General features: G+C 53.9%; 3 protein-coding genes across 5 annotated transcripts; 1 reads left to right on the top strand and 2 right to left on the bottom strand.

The window, feature by feature from the left end:
• Positions 1-133: 133 nt before the first annotated feature.
• CFAP73 (cilia and flagella associated protein 73) lies at positions 134-2,670 on the top strand. Of its 3 annotated transcripts, none has more exons than XM_042887069.1 (7): positions 134-560; positions 861-966; positions 1,354-1,458; positions 1,534-1,734; positions 1,803-2,024; positions 2,103-2,261; positions 2,457-2,670. In XM_042887069.1, the coding sequence occupies exons 1-7, from the start codon at positions 433-435 to the stop codon at positions 2,484-2,486; spliced, it is 951 nt and encodes a 316-aa protein (XP_042743003.1). In that variant the 5' UTR covers positions 134-432; the 3' UTR covers positions 2,487-2,670. The 3 variants fall into 3 exon arrangements, with proteins under 3 accessions (XP_042743003.1, XP_042743002.1, XP_042743001.1); XM_042887068.1 differs by having other exon boundaries at positions 2,428-2,670; XM_042887067.1 differs by having other exon boundaries at positions 2,103-2,670.
• Positions 2,667-7,876, bottom strand: DDX54 (DEAD-box helicase 54). The gene is made up of 20 exons (XM_042887066.1): positions 7,791-7,876; positions 7,356-7,482; positions 7,204-7,274; positions 6,945-7,130; positions 6,816-6,865; positions 6,643-6,684; positions 6,431-6,526; positions 6,230-6,351; positions 5,952-6,013; positions 5,651-5,782; positions 5,307-5,517; positions 5,018-5,152; positions 4,649-4,870; positions 4,502-4,575; positions 4,120-4,317; positions 3,857-4,002; positions 3,674-3,787; positions 3,375-3,479; positions 3,119-3,222; positions 2,667-3,017 (listed from the first exon to the last, which is right to left on the bottom strand). The coding sequence occupies exons 1-20, from the start codon at positions 7,857-7,859 to the stop codon at positions 2,794-2,796; spliced, it is 2,490 nt and encodes an 829-aa protein (XP_042743000.1). The 5' UTR covers positions 7,860-7,876; the 3' UTR covers positions 2,667-2,793.
• Positions 7,877-8,057: 181 nt separating this feature from the next.
• On the bottom strand, positions 8,058-14,193 carry MAJIN (membrane anchored junction protein). Its single transcript, XM_042887054.1, has 10 exons — positions 14,065-14,193; positions 12,882-12,927; positions 12,577-12,652; positions 11,981-12,106; positions 11,746-11,777; positions 11,250-11,359; positions 10,830-10,884; positions 9,572-9,644; positions 9,329-9,473; positions 8,058-8,312 (listed from the first exon to the last, which is right to left on the bottom strand). The coding sequence occupies exons 1-10, from the start codon at positions 14,163-14,165 to the stop codon at positions 8,270-8,272; spliced, it is 807 nt and encodes a 268-aa protein (XP_042742988.1). The 5' UTR covers positions 14,166-14,193; the 3' UTR covers positions 8,058-8,269.
• Positions 14,194-16,175: the final 1,982 nt, after the last annotated feature.

The raw sequence follows: 16,175 nt of genomic DNA, 5'->3' as shown, positions 1-16,175 counted from the left end.
GCCCCTCTTGGAGTGTGAAGAACGATCTGAGCTGGGAGCTGAGCAGCTGTGGGGATTGGAGCAGTGGTGCAGAGCAGCAGCTGGGGTCTGACTGTGATCCCTGCAGAGGTTTGGGAGGAGGGCTGGAGTGGGGACTGAGGGCTGTGGGGGGAGGACAGAGCGTGGGTAGGAGCATGGAGGGGGGGATGTGTCCCAGGGAGCGGTACCCCCCGTCTCCTGCCCCATTGGGGCTCCTGGCTCTGACAAGCCACACCGCAGCCTGGGTTTCCCATCAGAGACCTCCTTGTGCAGGGGCTCAGTCCCTGATCCCCAGGCCATACGTGTGTGCTCCCAGCCTCACCGGATGACGCTCAGAGCTGGGGGAAGGAAACGTGCCCTGCGGGAGCCTCTGGCTGCCCCTGGCAACAGCATTGTGTCCCTCTGCCGTCTGCAATGGCCGCCCCACGTCCTGCTCCTCTGCTCCCTTCCCTTGCTGCACAGGATCCGGACGCTGTCCCTAAGATGTCCCTGGGTCTGGAGGAACATCTGAGCAGGGCGTTCCAGGACAAGCTGCGGTTCCAGTGAGTGTCCCCATCCTCCCCCCGTAGGCTGCCATTGTGCCCACCAACAAGGGGCTGTTTGTGCAGCTGATCTCAGGCTGGGCAGAAGGCTCTGAGGTGTCCCCAGCTCAGCAGACAGGTGACATCCTATGGGGGGCAGCCCAGGCAAGGGGCTGTGCTGCAGCCTTAGCTGGGGGTAAGGGGTAACCTGCACACCCTATGGCTGAGCCTGGGCAGGCATTTGGGGGGGGGGGGGGGGGTCTGTTGGGGTTGGGGGTCCTGGCTGTGCTGCCGGCTGTGATGGTCTGTGTGCGTCCCCAGGAAAGTGCCAACATGGGACTCAGCATCTCTGCTGCCCTCCAGGCGCCTGCTGCTGAAAAGGAGGGAGGTGGTGGAGGTGGAGAGAGCCCTGCAGGCCCAGCGAGAGGTATAGCCCCGTACAGCCCCCAGCCCACCGTGTGCCCCCCATGCGTGGTTGTTTCTCCTCCATAGCGGGACTGAAACCACAGATTTCCTTTGGGTGCACAGTGGTTTTTCCCCCTCCTCTGAGCTGTGGGGGAGAGGAACCTTATGAAAATCAACAAGGGCAAGTGTAGAATCTGGGGAGGAATAAGCTGGGGATGATTCAGAGTCCAGAGAGGTGGAGTTTCCTGCTCTGGAGGTGTTCAATCCCACCTGGACAGCATTCCTGTGCAACCTACTGTAGGGAATAGTAGAGAGGGTGGGATGAGGGAGCTCCAGAGGTCCCCCCCACCCCTGTGATTGTGTCCCTGCCCCTTGGGTGTGGGCTGTGCTCCACCCTCTGGCCCCTCAGGACTTCCAGCAGCAGATGGACCGCCTGGCACAGCGCTGGCAGCAGCTGGGCCAGAGGGAAGAGCAGCTCCATGATGACACCATCAAATTCAACGCCTTCCTTAAGGTGTGAGTGGGTTCGGGGCTGGGCTCACGGCCGCGTCCTTCTGCCATCCCCACCAATGGCATCTCGATGCCTCAGGCTATGTCAGCAAGGCGGCAGCGGGCGCAGCAGCGGGCAGGTGAGGAGAGGGCACGGGCGGCACAACACAGAGCTGAGGCCTTGAGGCTGCAGCAGGAGCTGGAGAGGCTGCAGGGGCACAGGGAACAACTGGGACAGCGCCTGCGGAGCCTCCGTGTCTTCGGTGACTTCCTGGAGGATGTGCGAGCGGCCATGGGGAGGGTGAGGGTTCCTGTCCTCAAGGAAGGGCCTGGAAGCATCCTGTTCATCCCCTCAACGCTGTGCTCCAGTTTCAGGACGTGCCATCCATGCTGGCCCATTTCGGGGCACTGATGGAGGCACAGGCAGTGCTGCTGCAGCAGGTGGAAGCCAGGCGGGTGAAATTGGCCCAGGGCCGGGCTCAGCTCCAGCAGTGCTGTGAGGAGGCTGATGGCGAGCTCACCAGTGGCAATGAGGAGGTGCTCCAGCTCCGTGCCCGTCTGGAAGCTGCCCACCGTGATGTGCTGAAGGGGGTAAAGGCTGCAGGACCCCCAGGGCGAGGGGCTGTGGGATGGGACCATCTGCAGCCCTGAGCTCTTCCCTGCCCCCAGGAGTCCCACTGGGTCCAGCTGGAAGGTGCTGCAGCCCAGAAGACGCTGCTGCTGGGGCAGATCCGGATGGTGGTGCTGAGCCTCTTCCAGCTCACCACCACGAGGCTAGAGGTCCCCAAGGATGTGGCCCTGGGGGACACAGAGGCACAACTGGATGTGGTGAGTGTGGCCCAGCAGCCACGGGGCTGGAAGGGATGCGGATGTCCCTGTGACACAGAGGCCCCCGTGTCCCCAGCTGCTGCTCTGCATGCAGGACCTGGCTGCCATCTGTGCTGAGCTGGGGCTGCATCCTCATGTGCCTGCCACCACTGCCACACACTCACAGCATCACAGGGCTGTCGCTGTGCCTCCCAGCCACGAATAGATGGACTTAGGACACAATGAAGCATGGAAGTCACTCCTCAGCCAGTCCAGGGAAGATGAAGAGAAACGCCCCAGGACAGAGCCTGGGCCACCAGCACCCTCCTGCAAGGCACCTGAACAGACAGTAGAGCAGCTGCTCATCTTCAGGCCATTGATACTGATAAAGCCTTTTCCCATCAAAATATAACACAGCTGCAGTCCCTGAGTGCTGCGTTCTTTTAGAACTGAACCTGGGCGAGGAATTACCCCCGGCATAAGACACAAGAGAGGAGGCAGGCTCCAAAACCAGCTGGGTATCTATTTGATGCGTCCTTTGCTAGGCCATCTCCTACATCTTTTTTCGGAGCTTTCCCTTCTTGGTGGCCCCAACACGGCGGCCGAAGGCCATCTGTCGCAGCTCCTGCACCCGCTGCCGGTTCCGTGCCTTCAGGCGCTTCAGGCCCCCGCGCTGCAGGAAGCGCTGCTTGGCCGCTGCCTTGCGCTGCTTCAGGATCTGCTGCTTGTTCTTCAGCTCCGAGCGCACCTTGCCCTGGGTGGGGGGCCGCTGGGGGGCTGTGGGACAGACACAGCCATGGGTGGATGTAAAACCAAGCTTGGAGGCCACAGAGATGCAGGGGGGGTAGATGGGGATTGGTGCCCGTTCAGGTACTCACCATGCCCACGTTTGTGCTTCCCTCTGTATTGCTCCCGGCCTCCCTGGTTGTCTTCGTCCTCGTCTCGCTCATCAACCTTGTTTTTCTGCTTCCATTTCTCATAGCTGCGGCAGGTTAAGGGCAGGCACAGCGCTTCCCAGCTCTCAGCCTCCCCCACCTCCCTCTAGCACCAGGCAGAGCCCCCTCTCCCATCTCCCCAGCTGCAAGGCCATGCAGCCCCACACCCAGCTCCCCCAGCACAGCGTGGTAAGGATACAGGTTGTTCTTGTAGGAGCTGCTGATGTAGCGCCCGCTCTCTGTCTGCACTTTCTTCTTCTCCTCCTGGCCCGTCTGCCCCACAAAACGCTTCTTCTTCCGGTCCCTGGGAAAGATGGAGTGAGGAGGGTGGGAGACTCCTGAACAACAAGCCACCTCCAACCACCTCACTGGGCATCCCAATTCTACCTGACACTGCCCAATATACAGCAAGAGTCACTGGCTTTGAGAGGAGGGAAACATCCCCTTGGGCTCTGCTCCCTGCCCAGCTCTTTCCTGCCACAGTCAGACCTCACTCACCACTTCAGCAGCTGCTTGCTCCTGTTCAGGTTGTGGCCTTCATCACCCATGAGATCCAGCACAGCCCCAGCTGCCTGCTGCTCGAAGGCACTGCCCTCACCGCCCACACTCAGCCTGCACAGAGGGGAGCAATGAGAACAGCCCGGGCTGCTGCAGGAGGTCAGGGGAGTGCTCCCAACTCACCCCCGCTCGCTCTCAAAGTCCTTGGGTCGATATGGGATGTAGAAATCCTCATCCCGCTGTGCTGGCAGCTGTGGCTTTTTCCTGGCACCATCTTCTGCAGCCCGGCTCCGTTTGCGCTTCCGTCCCACCACGGTGGAGAACACCTCCTGCAGTGGGGCAAACAAAGGGCTGAGGCTCCATGTCCCAACCCCGGGGCCAGGTTCTTCTAGAGGTTCACATGCCCACTCCAAGGCCAAGGCACAGCCCTGTCCCAGCCCCGTTACCTGGAGGTTTTCCTCCTCTCCTTCCTCCTCCTCAGGCTTGGGGGTGGCAGGATGCAGCCCCTGCCCCTTGAGAGCTGCTGCCCGCTTCTCCTCCTGCCCGCGCTGGAACTTCTCGATGAGGGCACGGTCGTGTCGCCGCTTGGAACGCATGATGCTGCTGGCCAACGTGTGGGCTGTGGCGTTGATCTCAAAGATGGTCTGTGCACAGAGACAGAGCAAGCCCAGGAGTGAATGGTTTAATGGGCATGGTGAGAATGGGTCGAAGGCTGGACTTGATGATCTTTAGATCATTTTTTTCCAACCTCTGTGATTATGGGACTTCCCTCTTTTCCCATCCCTCCCCTCCCTCTGCTTTCCATCCAAAGGCCAGGCCCCAGCTCACCGCCTTGGACTTGTAGGCTTTAATGCTGTCCACCAACTTCAGCCTCTCCAGTTCAGTATCTTCAAAGTGAGCACCTGGGGAGCACAGAGGGATCAGCTCATCCACAGGGGAGAAGCATCCCCTCCCACAGTGCCCTGAAGCACTCACTGAAGAGGGGGTGGATGCCCAGCTGAGACATGTCCATCTCCTTCACCCTCTTGATGGACTCGGGCGAGGGGCCGGGCCGGGAGCGCAGGTACTGCTTCTGGGCATTGTCAGCCACGCGGCGCAGGCTCTGCAGCTCCAGTGAGCCCTCGTGGTCTGTGAGCAGCAGGCACTCCTCGTCATCCACCAAGCTCTGCGGGACGCGACCCAGGACCCCATCTGCATCTGCAGCACCAGGGACATGGCCTCAGCAACCCACCCTGGGAGCAAGAGGGCATCACCCCCCTAAGACCCTTCTGCACAAAAGCTCACAATATTCAAGGATAAACCCGAAAGGATGTGCAGCCACCTCCACGTTTGGGTCCTCCTCACCTGCAGGCATCTCCTGGGCACCGGCAAGGATAAGTGGGCGTCCCAGGAAGAGGTGGAGGTCAAAGATGTAGGGCATCTCATCAGGAGCCACCAGCGAGTAGGCAGTGCCACTGCGGCCAGCACGGGCCACACGACCTGGCAGGGTGAGGAGGAGGGGGGTGGGAAACCAGAGCCAGCACCAGCCCCCGACCTGGGACAGGGACCCACTGGTGCTCTAGGACCCCAAGGGTCAGCCCACTCACACCTTCCCTGTCACCATCACCCTGAGGAACCCCGGGGTGGCACCTACCAACACGGTGCAGGAAAAGCTTGGACTTGGCAGGGAAGCTGTAGTTGATGACATTGTCCAGCATGGGGATGTCAAGACCACGGGCAGCCACATCTGTCACCAGCAGCACCTGGCATTTGCCATGGGCAAATTTGGCAATGTTGATTTTGCGGGCAGTCTGGTCCAGTGAGCTGTAGATGTGGGTACAGCAGATGCCCTGGGACGTGAGTAGCTGCAGACAAGGAAAGAGAGCACAGAACCCACATGGAAATGCACCTCCAGCTCAGGGAAAGGGTCCCCAAGGTACTGAGTCCCTAAAGTGCCCACCCAGACCCCAAACACTGGGTACCCTGGGTGCCACTGACCTCCTTGAGATACTCCGTGTGGTGCTTCGTGGCCACAAAGACGACTGTCTGATCCTGGGGCTTCACCACGCTGCGGAGCAGGTGGAGCAGCACCGCTGGTTTGTCATCTCCACGGACATGGAAGAAAGCCAGCTGCAAAGAGAGGGCAGGGCTCAGCCCTTCTGGGCCCCCAGGCTTTTGGGAACACCTCGCAGTGCCCACTCCTTTCTGGGCTGGTCACCCCTCATGAGTCTCCAGACAACATGGGGTAACTTGTAGGCATGGGAGCACCTGGTGCTGGAGGGAGAGGCACAAAGCTCACCTTGAGCTGCTCACTGAGCTTTGACTCCACATCCAGACGTATCAGCATTGGCTCAGTGAGACCTGCGGGACATGGTGGCATGTGGGACACAGAGCTGAGACCAGCTCTAGCTCCCAGCGTGGGGACATCCACTTGGCCCAACCCCAACCCAGCTCTGTTTCTCTGGTCCAGTACAGCTGCAGGACAGGGAGAAGTCCCCCCAACAGATCATTGCCACCAGTATAGGACCACCAAGCTTTGGAGCCAGTCCCAACCCAGCCCATCTACCCAATTCTCACCAGCACGGGCAAACTCAACGAGCAGCTTGGGCAGTGTGGCTGAGAAGAGGACGGTCTGGTGGCTACCCGGTAGCCGAGCAAGGATCTCTTGGAGCTGTTCTGCAAAGCCCATCTCAAAGAGCCTGCAGGGAAAGCACATGGGACCTGGGATGTGGCAGCCAAGGTCCCCCTGCTCCCATCATCACCTCCAAGCACACTGACCTGTCAGCCTCGTCAAACACCACGTATTCCACGCTCTGCAGCTTCAGGTTCATCTCCACTGCCACATGCACCAGGCGCCCGGGAGTGGCAATGATTCTGTGAGGGCCAGAGATGGTGATGCTGAGCTGCTTGCAGTCTCCCAAATTCACCATCCCAAATCTGACCTTGGTGGCCACAACCCCACCAAGTCCTCTCCCTGCACCCACACTCACATGTCGGGGTTCTCGTGCAGCGCAGCAAACTGATCCTCCATCCTGTGAGAGTGGGGAGAGACCAAGGGCAGGGGACAGCTCAGCCCACCGCCTCCCAGGGCTGGGCAGATTTGGGGCTGTTTTAAGGATGCGGGGGCTGGAAGAGACTCAGTCAGATCAGGAATACCACTCACTTGTCTCCTCCCAGCACAAGAGCGGTCTTCAATCCTGTGAACTTGCCCAGCTTCAGGGCAAGAAGGGAAACAGTGAGGTTAAAGCACACCGGGATTCCAGCCCCGAGTGGTGCCCACTTGTCCCTGTACCTCCTTGGTGAACTTGAGGGTCTGCAGGGCTAGCTCACGAGTGGGTGAGAGGATGAGGGCACGTGCTCCGGAGGGGCTGGGTGCCTTCAGCCGCTCGAACATGGGCAGGAGGAAGCAGGCCGTCTTCCCACTGCCTGTCCGTGCCATCGCCACCACGTCACGGCCACGCAGGATCACTGGGATGGTCTGTGGGACACAGCCCCGCTGTCAGTGCCCCCATGGGGGGACACAGCACAGCCCCTGCACCCCAAGGCCTCACCTTCCTCTGGATGGGTGTGGGCACTTTGTAGCCCTTCTTCATCACACCCTTGAAGACAGGGTAGCTCAGGCCTGCAGGGACATGGAAACAGTGAGGGGATATACGGACGGTGAAGGGCTCTGCAGGTGGGGTGACCCCCACCCTACACATACCCATGGACTGGAAGCCTCCGGATTTCTTCTTCTTGTTCTGCGCCCGCACCATTGCCTGCGTGTCCTCGGCAGTGTCATCATCCCTGTCCTCAGCAGTGGGAAAGGCAGGCAGCGTGGGCACGGGAAGCTGGGGATGGGGGAGGGTTGTGTCACGATGTGGGGACGCAGTGAGCGAGGTTTGTGTCACGGTGACAGCAGGGCTGCCGTGACAGCGGGCTGGGACACCAGCGTCACACAGGGATATTTGGGACACGCACACGTGGGGACTGGGGACACCGGTACACGGAGACATCAGCACGTGGGGACGCGGCGCTGGGAACACCGGCAAACGGGGAGTGGGCACGCCGGTCCCGTGCCGCGGGCACAGAAGGCACACACGGGAAGAGGCCCACGGGTTGGGGTCGCGTCCCCCACCCCCTCCCCGCGCCTCCCTACCGTTGCTGCCCGGCGCTGTTCCCCAGCTCCGTTCGGTCGGCGCCGCTTGCGGGCACTCGGCGGCGCCATGGCGGTGGTGCGGAAACCGGAAGTAGCTCCGCGCCGGGGACCGGAAGGGGCGGAGACTTCCGGGGCCGAGAGCGCGGGATTATGCGTGCGGCGCTGCCCACGTGCCCGCCGTGCTGCCCTGCGCCCCTCCTCCGAACGCCTCCCTGCCACAAATAACGATCGCTGCCGAGCGGACGCCGCTTTTATTAGGAGCTCAAGTAACGATTTTCAAAACGCACAGCTGAAAAACTCGAGGCTGTGAGGAAGACGTTCCGTTGCTGAGGCAACGCTTTCGCTACGTACATTTGAAAATGTGAACCTGGACGCGAAGCATTTAATGGCTGGGGCGAGCAAGGGGAAAAGCTCGATCGCAAAAGAAACAACACGACCTGATGTTTGCGGTAGAAGTTGACCTCTCCACGGCAATTAGTTCAGGGCTTCCCACCAAAAAGGTGCTGCAGCAGAGAAAATATCCTAGAGAAATAACGACATTGTTATACACAATTATACACAGATACGCATACGGATTATACACAAAATACTTGTCAGAACTATAAGAATGAGGCTGCCTCTGCCTGCCAGCACAGCGTGCCCCAGAGGAAGATGGAAACGTGGAGAGGAAACACAAAGAATTGCTCCAGCATGGTGCTCTAGTGGTTAATGGGGCTGGCGTACGTTAGGATTGATAAGGATTTTAAGGATCCCTTAATGGGACTGAAGAAGGACTGGAAAGCTCTGCCGGGAGAGATATTGAAGTCTTGCAACAGTCCGGCTGTAGGTGGCACTCTTTATCTGATATAAGGGCGGTGATTGAGGTCAGCAACTGCTGGGATTGTTTTCCCTTAAGCAGCTACAAGACACATTTACTGTGAATTTCTGTGCCCCTTTCCACGAGCACAGAGCACGAGGGAATGTTTCTTTACCTTGGAAGGCCTTGGTTTAACCACCACGGAAAAGATGTGTCTGCTCTTCAAGATAACACAGAATCGCCTGAACTGCCAGAATCAGTCTCAGACACAGAAGGGACAGAGCAGCACAGGAGGCTCACGTGAGGGAATTAACTCGTGGTGTTTACCTCCTACAGTCACACATGAAGCTTCCTCTTGACCCAAACCAGTTCATTTAATCTTTGCTAGAGTATCTTCTCTGTGCTCTACCCACCAGAAGATCATGGAATCACAGGATGGCCTGGGTTCAAAAGGCCCACAGTGCTCATCATTTCCAACCCCCTGCTGTGTGCAGGTCGCCAACCAGCAGCCCAGGCTGCCCAGAGCCACATCCAGCCTGGCCTTGAATGCCTGCAGGGATGGGGCATCCACAGCCTCCTTGGGCAGCCTGTTCCAGTGCCTCACCACCCTCTGAGTGAAAAACACACAGATGTAGTTCCTTAAAATTCAGGAAGTAAGAGAACAGGTGGTCCTGGTGGAAAACAAACGCTGCACTACAAGGCAGCTTTAAGTAGGAACTGCTCACAGCTGCAGCATAGGTACCTCCTCCAGAACTTTGAGAGACCTCCTCGTTTTGGCTCCTCAATTCCTTTGGTGGTGATTTGGTCCGTTTGCTGCAATACCTGCATTTCACCTTCAGGCTGACCGGTTTCTGCTCTTTGTTCTACATCATATCCCACAGGTCTCCCTGTAAGAAACAGAAGCAAGAACAGAAGCATCAACTCACTCCCTTCGTACTCCCCTGAATGCCTGATGTAAGAAGTAACACAGGAATGCCTTGCTTACATAAGCACTCTTGGTTACAGCCCACGCTGAGGGATGCTGGACTATGCTCACACTGACTTTCTTTGGAGTAACTCTAAAAGAAAACACAACCCAGAAACTTTGTTACACAATGTGAAACTATATCTCACAGGAGAGTTTTGTTGACTTGCTTGCTTGAAGAAGTGAACAGAGCTCTAAAGTAAAGCTGTAGTTCACTGACTTTAATAGCTGGGATGGCATAGGCAAAGATTTTAAACAGCACACACAGAGATGCTGTGGGAAATAGCCACTGACAGCACAGCCCTCTGGACATTGGTCCTGCTAAGCCACAGTAGCAGTAAATAACACTGAAGGACAGAAGTGAGAAGCATCAGGAGCAGAGCTGAGCCAAGATATCAGAAATACAAAGGACCACAAACAACAAAATCTGCATGCATGCTTATTTGACAGGGTAAAATCACTTTGTCTCAGACAGAAGATAATACAAGCACAGATTTACTCCCCAGGTGTGCATCTCTTGCACTGAGCTCAGATGTGTGAAAATTTCCAAAGTTTAGATGGCCTGAGATCTCTGCAGTTTATTCTCAGAGGATTCAGTAAGGTAGGGAAGTTATCTTCAGAAACAGACTGATCAGCTGTCAGTTCTCTTTCTCTCTTCAATTTCTGCCAGTGTCCTTGTTAAGCAGGAAGATGTGTGGGCTGGAGTCCAGCCATTCTGATCAGACAGCTGGCTCTCAGAATGATGCCTGAAGGCTGGAAAAGAAAGAATCTTCCCTTCCTGCCAAGGCATTTTGAGAAGAGAGGGTTTAGGAAGCACCTCTGATCCCTCTGGAACAATCCCCTCATTAACATGACTACTGATGAAGTAGTCAGAAAAATCATCAAGCTTTTTAAGGGAGAGGGGTAGATGCCTGCAAGGCCATCTGCTTGAGCTGCAAGTATTGACAGCAAAGGCAGTATGAAGGCTGCTGCTGGCCCTCTGTGGGGTCTGATAGGAAAAGGCATCTGGAGGCTCGAGGTCAAGGTAGGCAACTCTTCAGGTTCATCTCTGACAGGTTAAGCTTCCCCTTAGGTCTTAGCTGAAGAACCAGAACAGTTTGTGTGTTGTCTCTGTAAAACTCACCATCTGACTGATTTTGATGAGCAGCAATCAGAAGTCACTATTGCAGATGGAAATGAAAAGGGAACAGACAAACCTGAAGGCATTTTGTGCTTGCCATCTTGAGACTCGAGGACTAAATCAATACTGTTGCATCTTTCTGAATATTCTGTAGCTTACCTTTTCAAATCCATGCTCTGCTTGAATTGCATGGTGAACAATCTCAGTTCCAGGTCTAAAAATAAGTGAAATAAACAAGAACTGAGCTTACAGAAAAATTACAAAAAGGAAGCAATCAAGCAGTGATACATATGGCCACTATGAGCATTTCATTTTTAAGTCAAGCTTTCAGTACCTCTAGGCAACAAAATATGGACCCTAAATAGACATTTGTACTCAAGTCTCTAATTCCCATTAAAAACAGAAAGAAAATATGGACACATTTCCAAAAAGGAATCCAAAATTAGGAAAAGTGTCATCAATGAAAGAGATGGAAGAAAACAGGGAGAAGGACTACACAGTCATGATGAACACTGCAGATCAGTGGCACATGAAAGGTATTCAGATATGGCCTAGAAGAATATTTGGTAGTCGACTGACCTGTCCATGCACAGCTTTGGGTATGAGGTCTCTGTTTGACCGTCAACTCTTCTCCTCTTCACTGTTTCTTCCATTTCAGTGCTTCCTGGTATTTCACTTTTTCTCTTGACCTTCAAAACATTGCAAACTTTGCATTGGTAACATTTGATTATGACTTTTCTATTTTATAACAAAACTCAGAATCAATATGTCCTTATATTTAGCACAGTTGTTCACATTTATATTTAGCACAGTTGTTCATATTTATAGAATGAAAACAAACAAGATTTGTGAATATAATACTAGCTTCTTTATTCAAAGACATGAACCAGAGAGAAGCCATCCAGAGAACTGCGCCATTAGGGCCAATTTACATTTCCTGACTGACAACTGCAAGTTATAAAACTTCACTATTTCCTATCCTGCAATATTTTTTGCACCAGTCTGCAATATCTTTGTGCACTCTGCTGCTTCAGGCTGTTTGGACTGTACCTCAGAACACACACACACAACTTACAGGCTCAGAAGTGTCGCTGTTGGCTTCTTTACCTGTAACAGAAGTATTACAAAATTTGGTGGCTATTTACACTGGAGTTTCTTCAACCAACTTAGCAGTACATTTCTGCTTTGTGCCTTATTTTCTGAGAACAGGACAGACTGCTGAACTTGCATACAGTGCTCTGACATTGAAAAACTACTGAAAAACACTTCTTTGTTCTGGAAATTACCCAACCATAACCATGCAGACTTACCCAAAGACAAACTCTGCTGAAATGAGTTGAGCTCTAGATACATGGTGCAAATGTAGGGATAGGGCACCAGACTGACATCCTCGTGTTTGAATCTCATTTCTGATACCCTTTCCCATTTACTCAAATCTGAGAACGACGTTAAGACTTAGGAACAGAGCACTACGTTTGAAAACCACTGCTGTCTTCTCAAACTGAAGTTGCTGAGTCTATAAGGAGCATTTCTCATTTCATTAATCTTTTAAAGCAGTGCACAAGCCATGCTTGCCATTGTGTTTGGTGGGCTTACTATGACAGTGTATGTGCTTTCATTTTTGGAAATAGATGGTATTTAAGGTCACTTCTGACCTAAGCCTTCTGTGATTTTCTGTCTAAATCTGACTTGGAACTCAGAGTTACTGATCTAAAAACACTGCAAAACACTCCTTTCAAATCAGTTCTTTGCTGAAGGCACCAGCTGAGGTGGGTCCTCAGGTAATGTAAAATTGGGAAGCTCAAAGTAGAGCTGCAAGGTACTGAATGTGAATCCTGAATGAATGAAGCAACGCCCAACATACACAACTCATGGAATCTTTTCTTTTATGAACAGGAAAGGATACATGGAAAGATAGTGAAGTGGTCTGTAGAAAATGGACGTAAATCATCAAGATTTCCAAGGATGACTCGAATTGCTTCCTGGAAAGACCAAAAAAAGAGAAGTGAGGGAATAATATTAACAATATATCCACAACTCTACTGGAGTTCAGTGTTCAGGCTTTGGAAAAAACTTCACTTTACAGTTTGCATGAATTGTTGGAAAGGATATTCTAGATACATACAAACAGCTTTGTTTATCCTTCTCCACACTCCCTTCACCTGATCTGCACTACAGAAAGACACTGACAGGAATTGCTTCATATCCTACCTCAAACTCCTTGACAGCAACGTCAGTGTTGTTGAGTTCAGGAGCGCTGTGAAAAAAGATACAGAGAATTAGTCCCACCTGGGGAAGGGAAGGATCACATCCTTTGACAGAGTTTAAATGACAACAAAACATGGTAAGCAGGGAACATTCTCACTGCAGAGAGAAAATTCTTAGCAGGGGGATAAAACCTTGAAATGTTGTTCTTAAAAATATCCAGGATTATTTTGAGACCTGCTGTAGGGAACCTGCTTTGGTGGGGGGTTGGACTCGATGATCTCTGGAGGTCCCTTCCAACCCCTACAATTCTGTGATTCTGTGATACAAGAGATAAGAGATCAGAAATGCTCCAAATTGAAAGCAAGAAATGGCTGTAAATGGGTTCTGCTTTTGAAGCCAAGAGGAAGATCACAGCACAATGCTTTTGAGGGCATCGCCCTTGGACTGCTGCTTGCTGATGCTCACAGCCTTGAAAGGCAAATTCCTGGAGCCTGATGGTGCTGGCAGATCTCTGGCTTTGTTTATTAATGTATAAGAACACCAACATTTTATCAGCAGTTGACAGCCACAAAGCAGAAAGCTTCAGACCAAGTTGGAGATCTACAGAATGCTGCTTCTGCAATCTAGAACCCAATCTAAAACCACTTAGTTTTGAGGGGGAAAAAAAAAACAAAAAAAAAAGCAGTAATATCTCTTTTTGCCAGAACCCCCCCAACTTCTGTGATATTACAGCCCACAGCCTCCAGGATTCTGAGTCGTCTCTCAAATTAAGAGCTCCAGAACTTCTTGAGCGAGTCGGTCTGCGTTCTGCTCCCTCACAGCAGGACCCGTTGGTCTGATAAGCAGATCCAAGCAGATCCAAGCAGATCCAAGCAGATCCCCCCAAGGCAATGCCCCCAGGGAAGCAACGTTTTCACCTTGTAACGACCACCTTCCCCATTTGGGCAGGCTGATCAGCGCCCTGTAACTCATGTCACTTCAATTCCAGGCTCACACGCTGCTGTGACGGCACACAGCTCTCCAAATCCTCATCCTCCGCGCATCCGAAGGCTGTTTTCCTTTCTGTTCCCTGCCTGCCAGCAGCACGGGCAAACCAAAGCGCCGTCCCTTCCCTCTCATTTCTCAGGCCTGTCACCTCTACAAACCCGGGCTGGTCCATCAAAGCTCCTCCCTCGAGCTCCCTCACCTCTGCAAGTTGCCACAGCGGATTTTAAACTTATACACAACTCCGCCCGCGTGCAGGAACCTGGTTTCAGGCAGCGGGTACAAGAATGGTTTCAACGGCATCTTTTTTGTCGCCGCCAAAGGAAGAAGGCCGGCTCTGGCTCCTCCCCGGGCTCCTCTTACAGCACACAGCCCAGCGCTGTGCCTGACGAGCCGCAGATGGCGGCGGGGCCGGCGCCGTGTGCAGGCCGCAGCCGTGGGGGGGCGCAGGGCAGCAGCTCCCGCTCCTGTGTGTTCAGGTTTGGGCCCCTCACTACAAGAAAGACATTGAGGCCCTGGAACGTGTCCAGAGAGGGGCAACGAAACTGGTGAGGGGTCTGGAGCACAGGGCTTATGAGGACCGGCTGAGGGAGCTGGGAATGTTCAGTGTGGAGAAGAGGAGCTCAGGGGAGACCTCACTGCACTGTACAACTTCCTGAAGGGAGGTTGTGGTGCAAAAGGGTCTGGCCTCTTCTCCCAGGCAAATAGCAGGAGCCGAGGAAACAGCCAGAAGTTGCACCAGAGGAGGTTTAGGTTGGATATTAGGAGAAACTTTTTCTCTCAGAGGGCGGTCAGGCACTGCAATGGCTGCCCAGGGAGGTGGTGGAGTCGCCGTCCCTGGCAGTGTTCAAGAGGCGCCTGGATGAGGAGCTACGAGAAATGGTTTAGTGCTTGTGGTACTGATAGGAATGGGAGGGGGGTTGGACTGGATGATCTTGCAGGTCGTTTCCAACCTTGTGATTCTGTGATTCTCCTCCCTCCTCCCACAGGACGCTGCTGGGTCAGGACACGTCCTGAGCTGCGCAGGTGGCATCACTGCCTGCACCAACCCCGTGCTGCCATCATTGGGGCCATTGGAGGGGAAAACAACCCCTGGAGCCTTCCTGGCAACCTTCCACATCCATACAGGCACAACTGGAAAGCTCCAGTGCTCAATAACAAAGCGATGGTCGAAGGCAGCGCTTAAACGAACGGATGCAAAGGAACCCATTCAGGATCAATATCCATAGATCCATGCTTTCGTATCACTGAACAAGCCGTAATAATTATGGTGCCCTTGCTGCAACTCCGTGCCTCTAAACAGCACTGAAACCATGAGAATCCACTCCCTCCCTGCACATCAGCATCCTGATCCTTGCAGCAGCACTGTGACAACCCACAGTCCCCACCCGTGCCACTCCATCTGCCCACTGCCCCCATCCCTGATTCTGGGAGAAATCTGGGATCAAAACAGAGAGCTGGCACATTCAAATGCCCTCAAACAATTGAACACCACCACCCCATTTAGTAGGAAAGCAACACAATACCCGCTGTGTTTCCCCTTTGAACCCTGGGGATGTGAAAGACTCTCAGCCCTGCCTTCTCCTTTTCTCCGTGTGGTTAAGAAAGCCTTGCACCTGCAGGCAATCGCTGGCTTATAAAATACGAATAACATTAACAGCATTTTCCTTTTGCTCTCCTGATTTGCAAACCATCCTCATTATCTCTGCAGGGAAATGCCCCCAGGTTTTAACTGGCCTTCTGTATATTTGTTTGTGAAGCTGACAAACTTGTCCCCGTAACTGCATCTGCCCTGGGAAAGGAGCAGGTTTCCTCTGCTTTGCCCACCAGCAATGCCACAGGGCTGACTGCTCCTCCTGGCCCTGCCCTGGCTGGATCTGCAGGACTCAGCTCACCCCAGGGCTCCTTCTCCTCCTGATTCCCAACAGGACTGCTCTTCCTAGAAAGTGGGTGGCAAAGCTGCGGTGCCCCCAGGGCCAGGAGTGTGTGAGATGGTGAGATACTGCCTGCATAGGCAGATGAGGCTGTGTGCATTTGACTGCTGGAAAAACAGCCCAGGTGCAAATTCAGGGATATGAGAAATGTTAGAAAAGCTGCTCGTTCATCTTCCGTCTCTTGTAGAGCAGCAATCTCAGGGAAAAGGAAGCACTGAAGAGCCTCTATGGAAAGTTCAGTTGGAGGTGCAGCTGCTGCTGAAAAAAAGCAGCGACAGACGAAATCTGTGGGGAGACAGACAGGAAGAGGCACCTCCTGTGAATGCTTCTGCAAGTGCCAGGGACACAGCCCTCCCCGCTGCACCAGCTGGAGCCTCTG

The sequence above is a fragment of the Lagopus leucura genome, unplaced genomic scaffold, assembly GCF_019238085.1.
Source record: "Lagopus leucura isolate 7727_CA_CO unplaced genomic scaffold, USGS_WTPT01 Super-Scaffold_100071, whole genome shotgun sequence".
Classification (NCBI taxonomy): domain Eukaryota; kingdom Metazoa; phylum Chordata; class Aves; order Galliformes; family Phasianidae; genus Lagopus; species Lagopus leucura.
The sequence above is the reverse complement of the archived record's forward strand: the minus strand, read 5'-3'. Positions and strand labels throughout refer to the sequence as shown.

Coding starts and splice junctions, on each gene's coding strand:
- CFAP73 (XM_042887067.1), top strand. CDS start 433: ATGGCCGCCCCACGTCCTGCTCCTCTGCTCCCTTCCCTTGCTGCACAG. Junction 1,459..1,533: donor AATTCAACGCCTTCCTTAAG/GTGTGAGTGGGT, acceptor TCGATGCCTCAG/GCTATGTCAGCAAGGCGGCA. Junction 1,735..1,802: donor TGCGAGCGGCCATGGGGAGG/GTGAGGGTTCCT, acceptor GCTGTGCTCCAG/TTTCAGGACGTGCCATCCAT.
- DDX54 (XM_042887066.1), bottom strand. CDS start 7,859: ATGGCGCCGCCGAGTGCCCGCAAGCGGCGCCGACCGAACGGAGCTGGG. Junction 7,131..7,203: donor CCACACCCATCCAGAGGAAG/GTGAGGCCTTGG, acceptor TGTGTCCCACAG/ACCATCCCAGTGATCCTGCG. Junction 4,318..4,501: donor AAGCCTACAAGTCCAAGGCG/GTGAGCTGGGGC, acceptor CTCTGTGCACAG/ACCATCTTTGAGATCAACGC.
- MAJIN (XM_042887054.1), bottom strand. CDS start 14,165: ATGCCGTTGAAACCATTCTTGTACCCGCTGCCTGAAACCAGGTTCCTG. Junction 11,778..11,980: donor TCAGCAGAGTTTGTCTTTGG/GTAAGTCTGCAT, acceptor CTTCTGTTACAG/GTAAAGAAGCCAACAGCGAC. Junction 9,474..9,571: donor CTGTAACCAAGAGTGCTTAT/GTAAGCAAGGCA, acceptor TGTTTCTTACAG/GGAGACCTGTGGGATATGAT.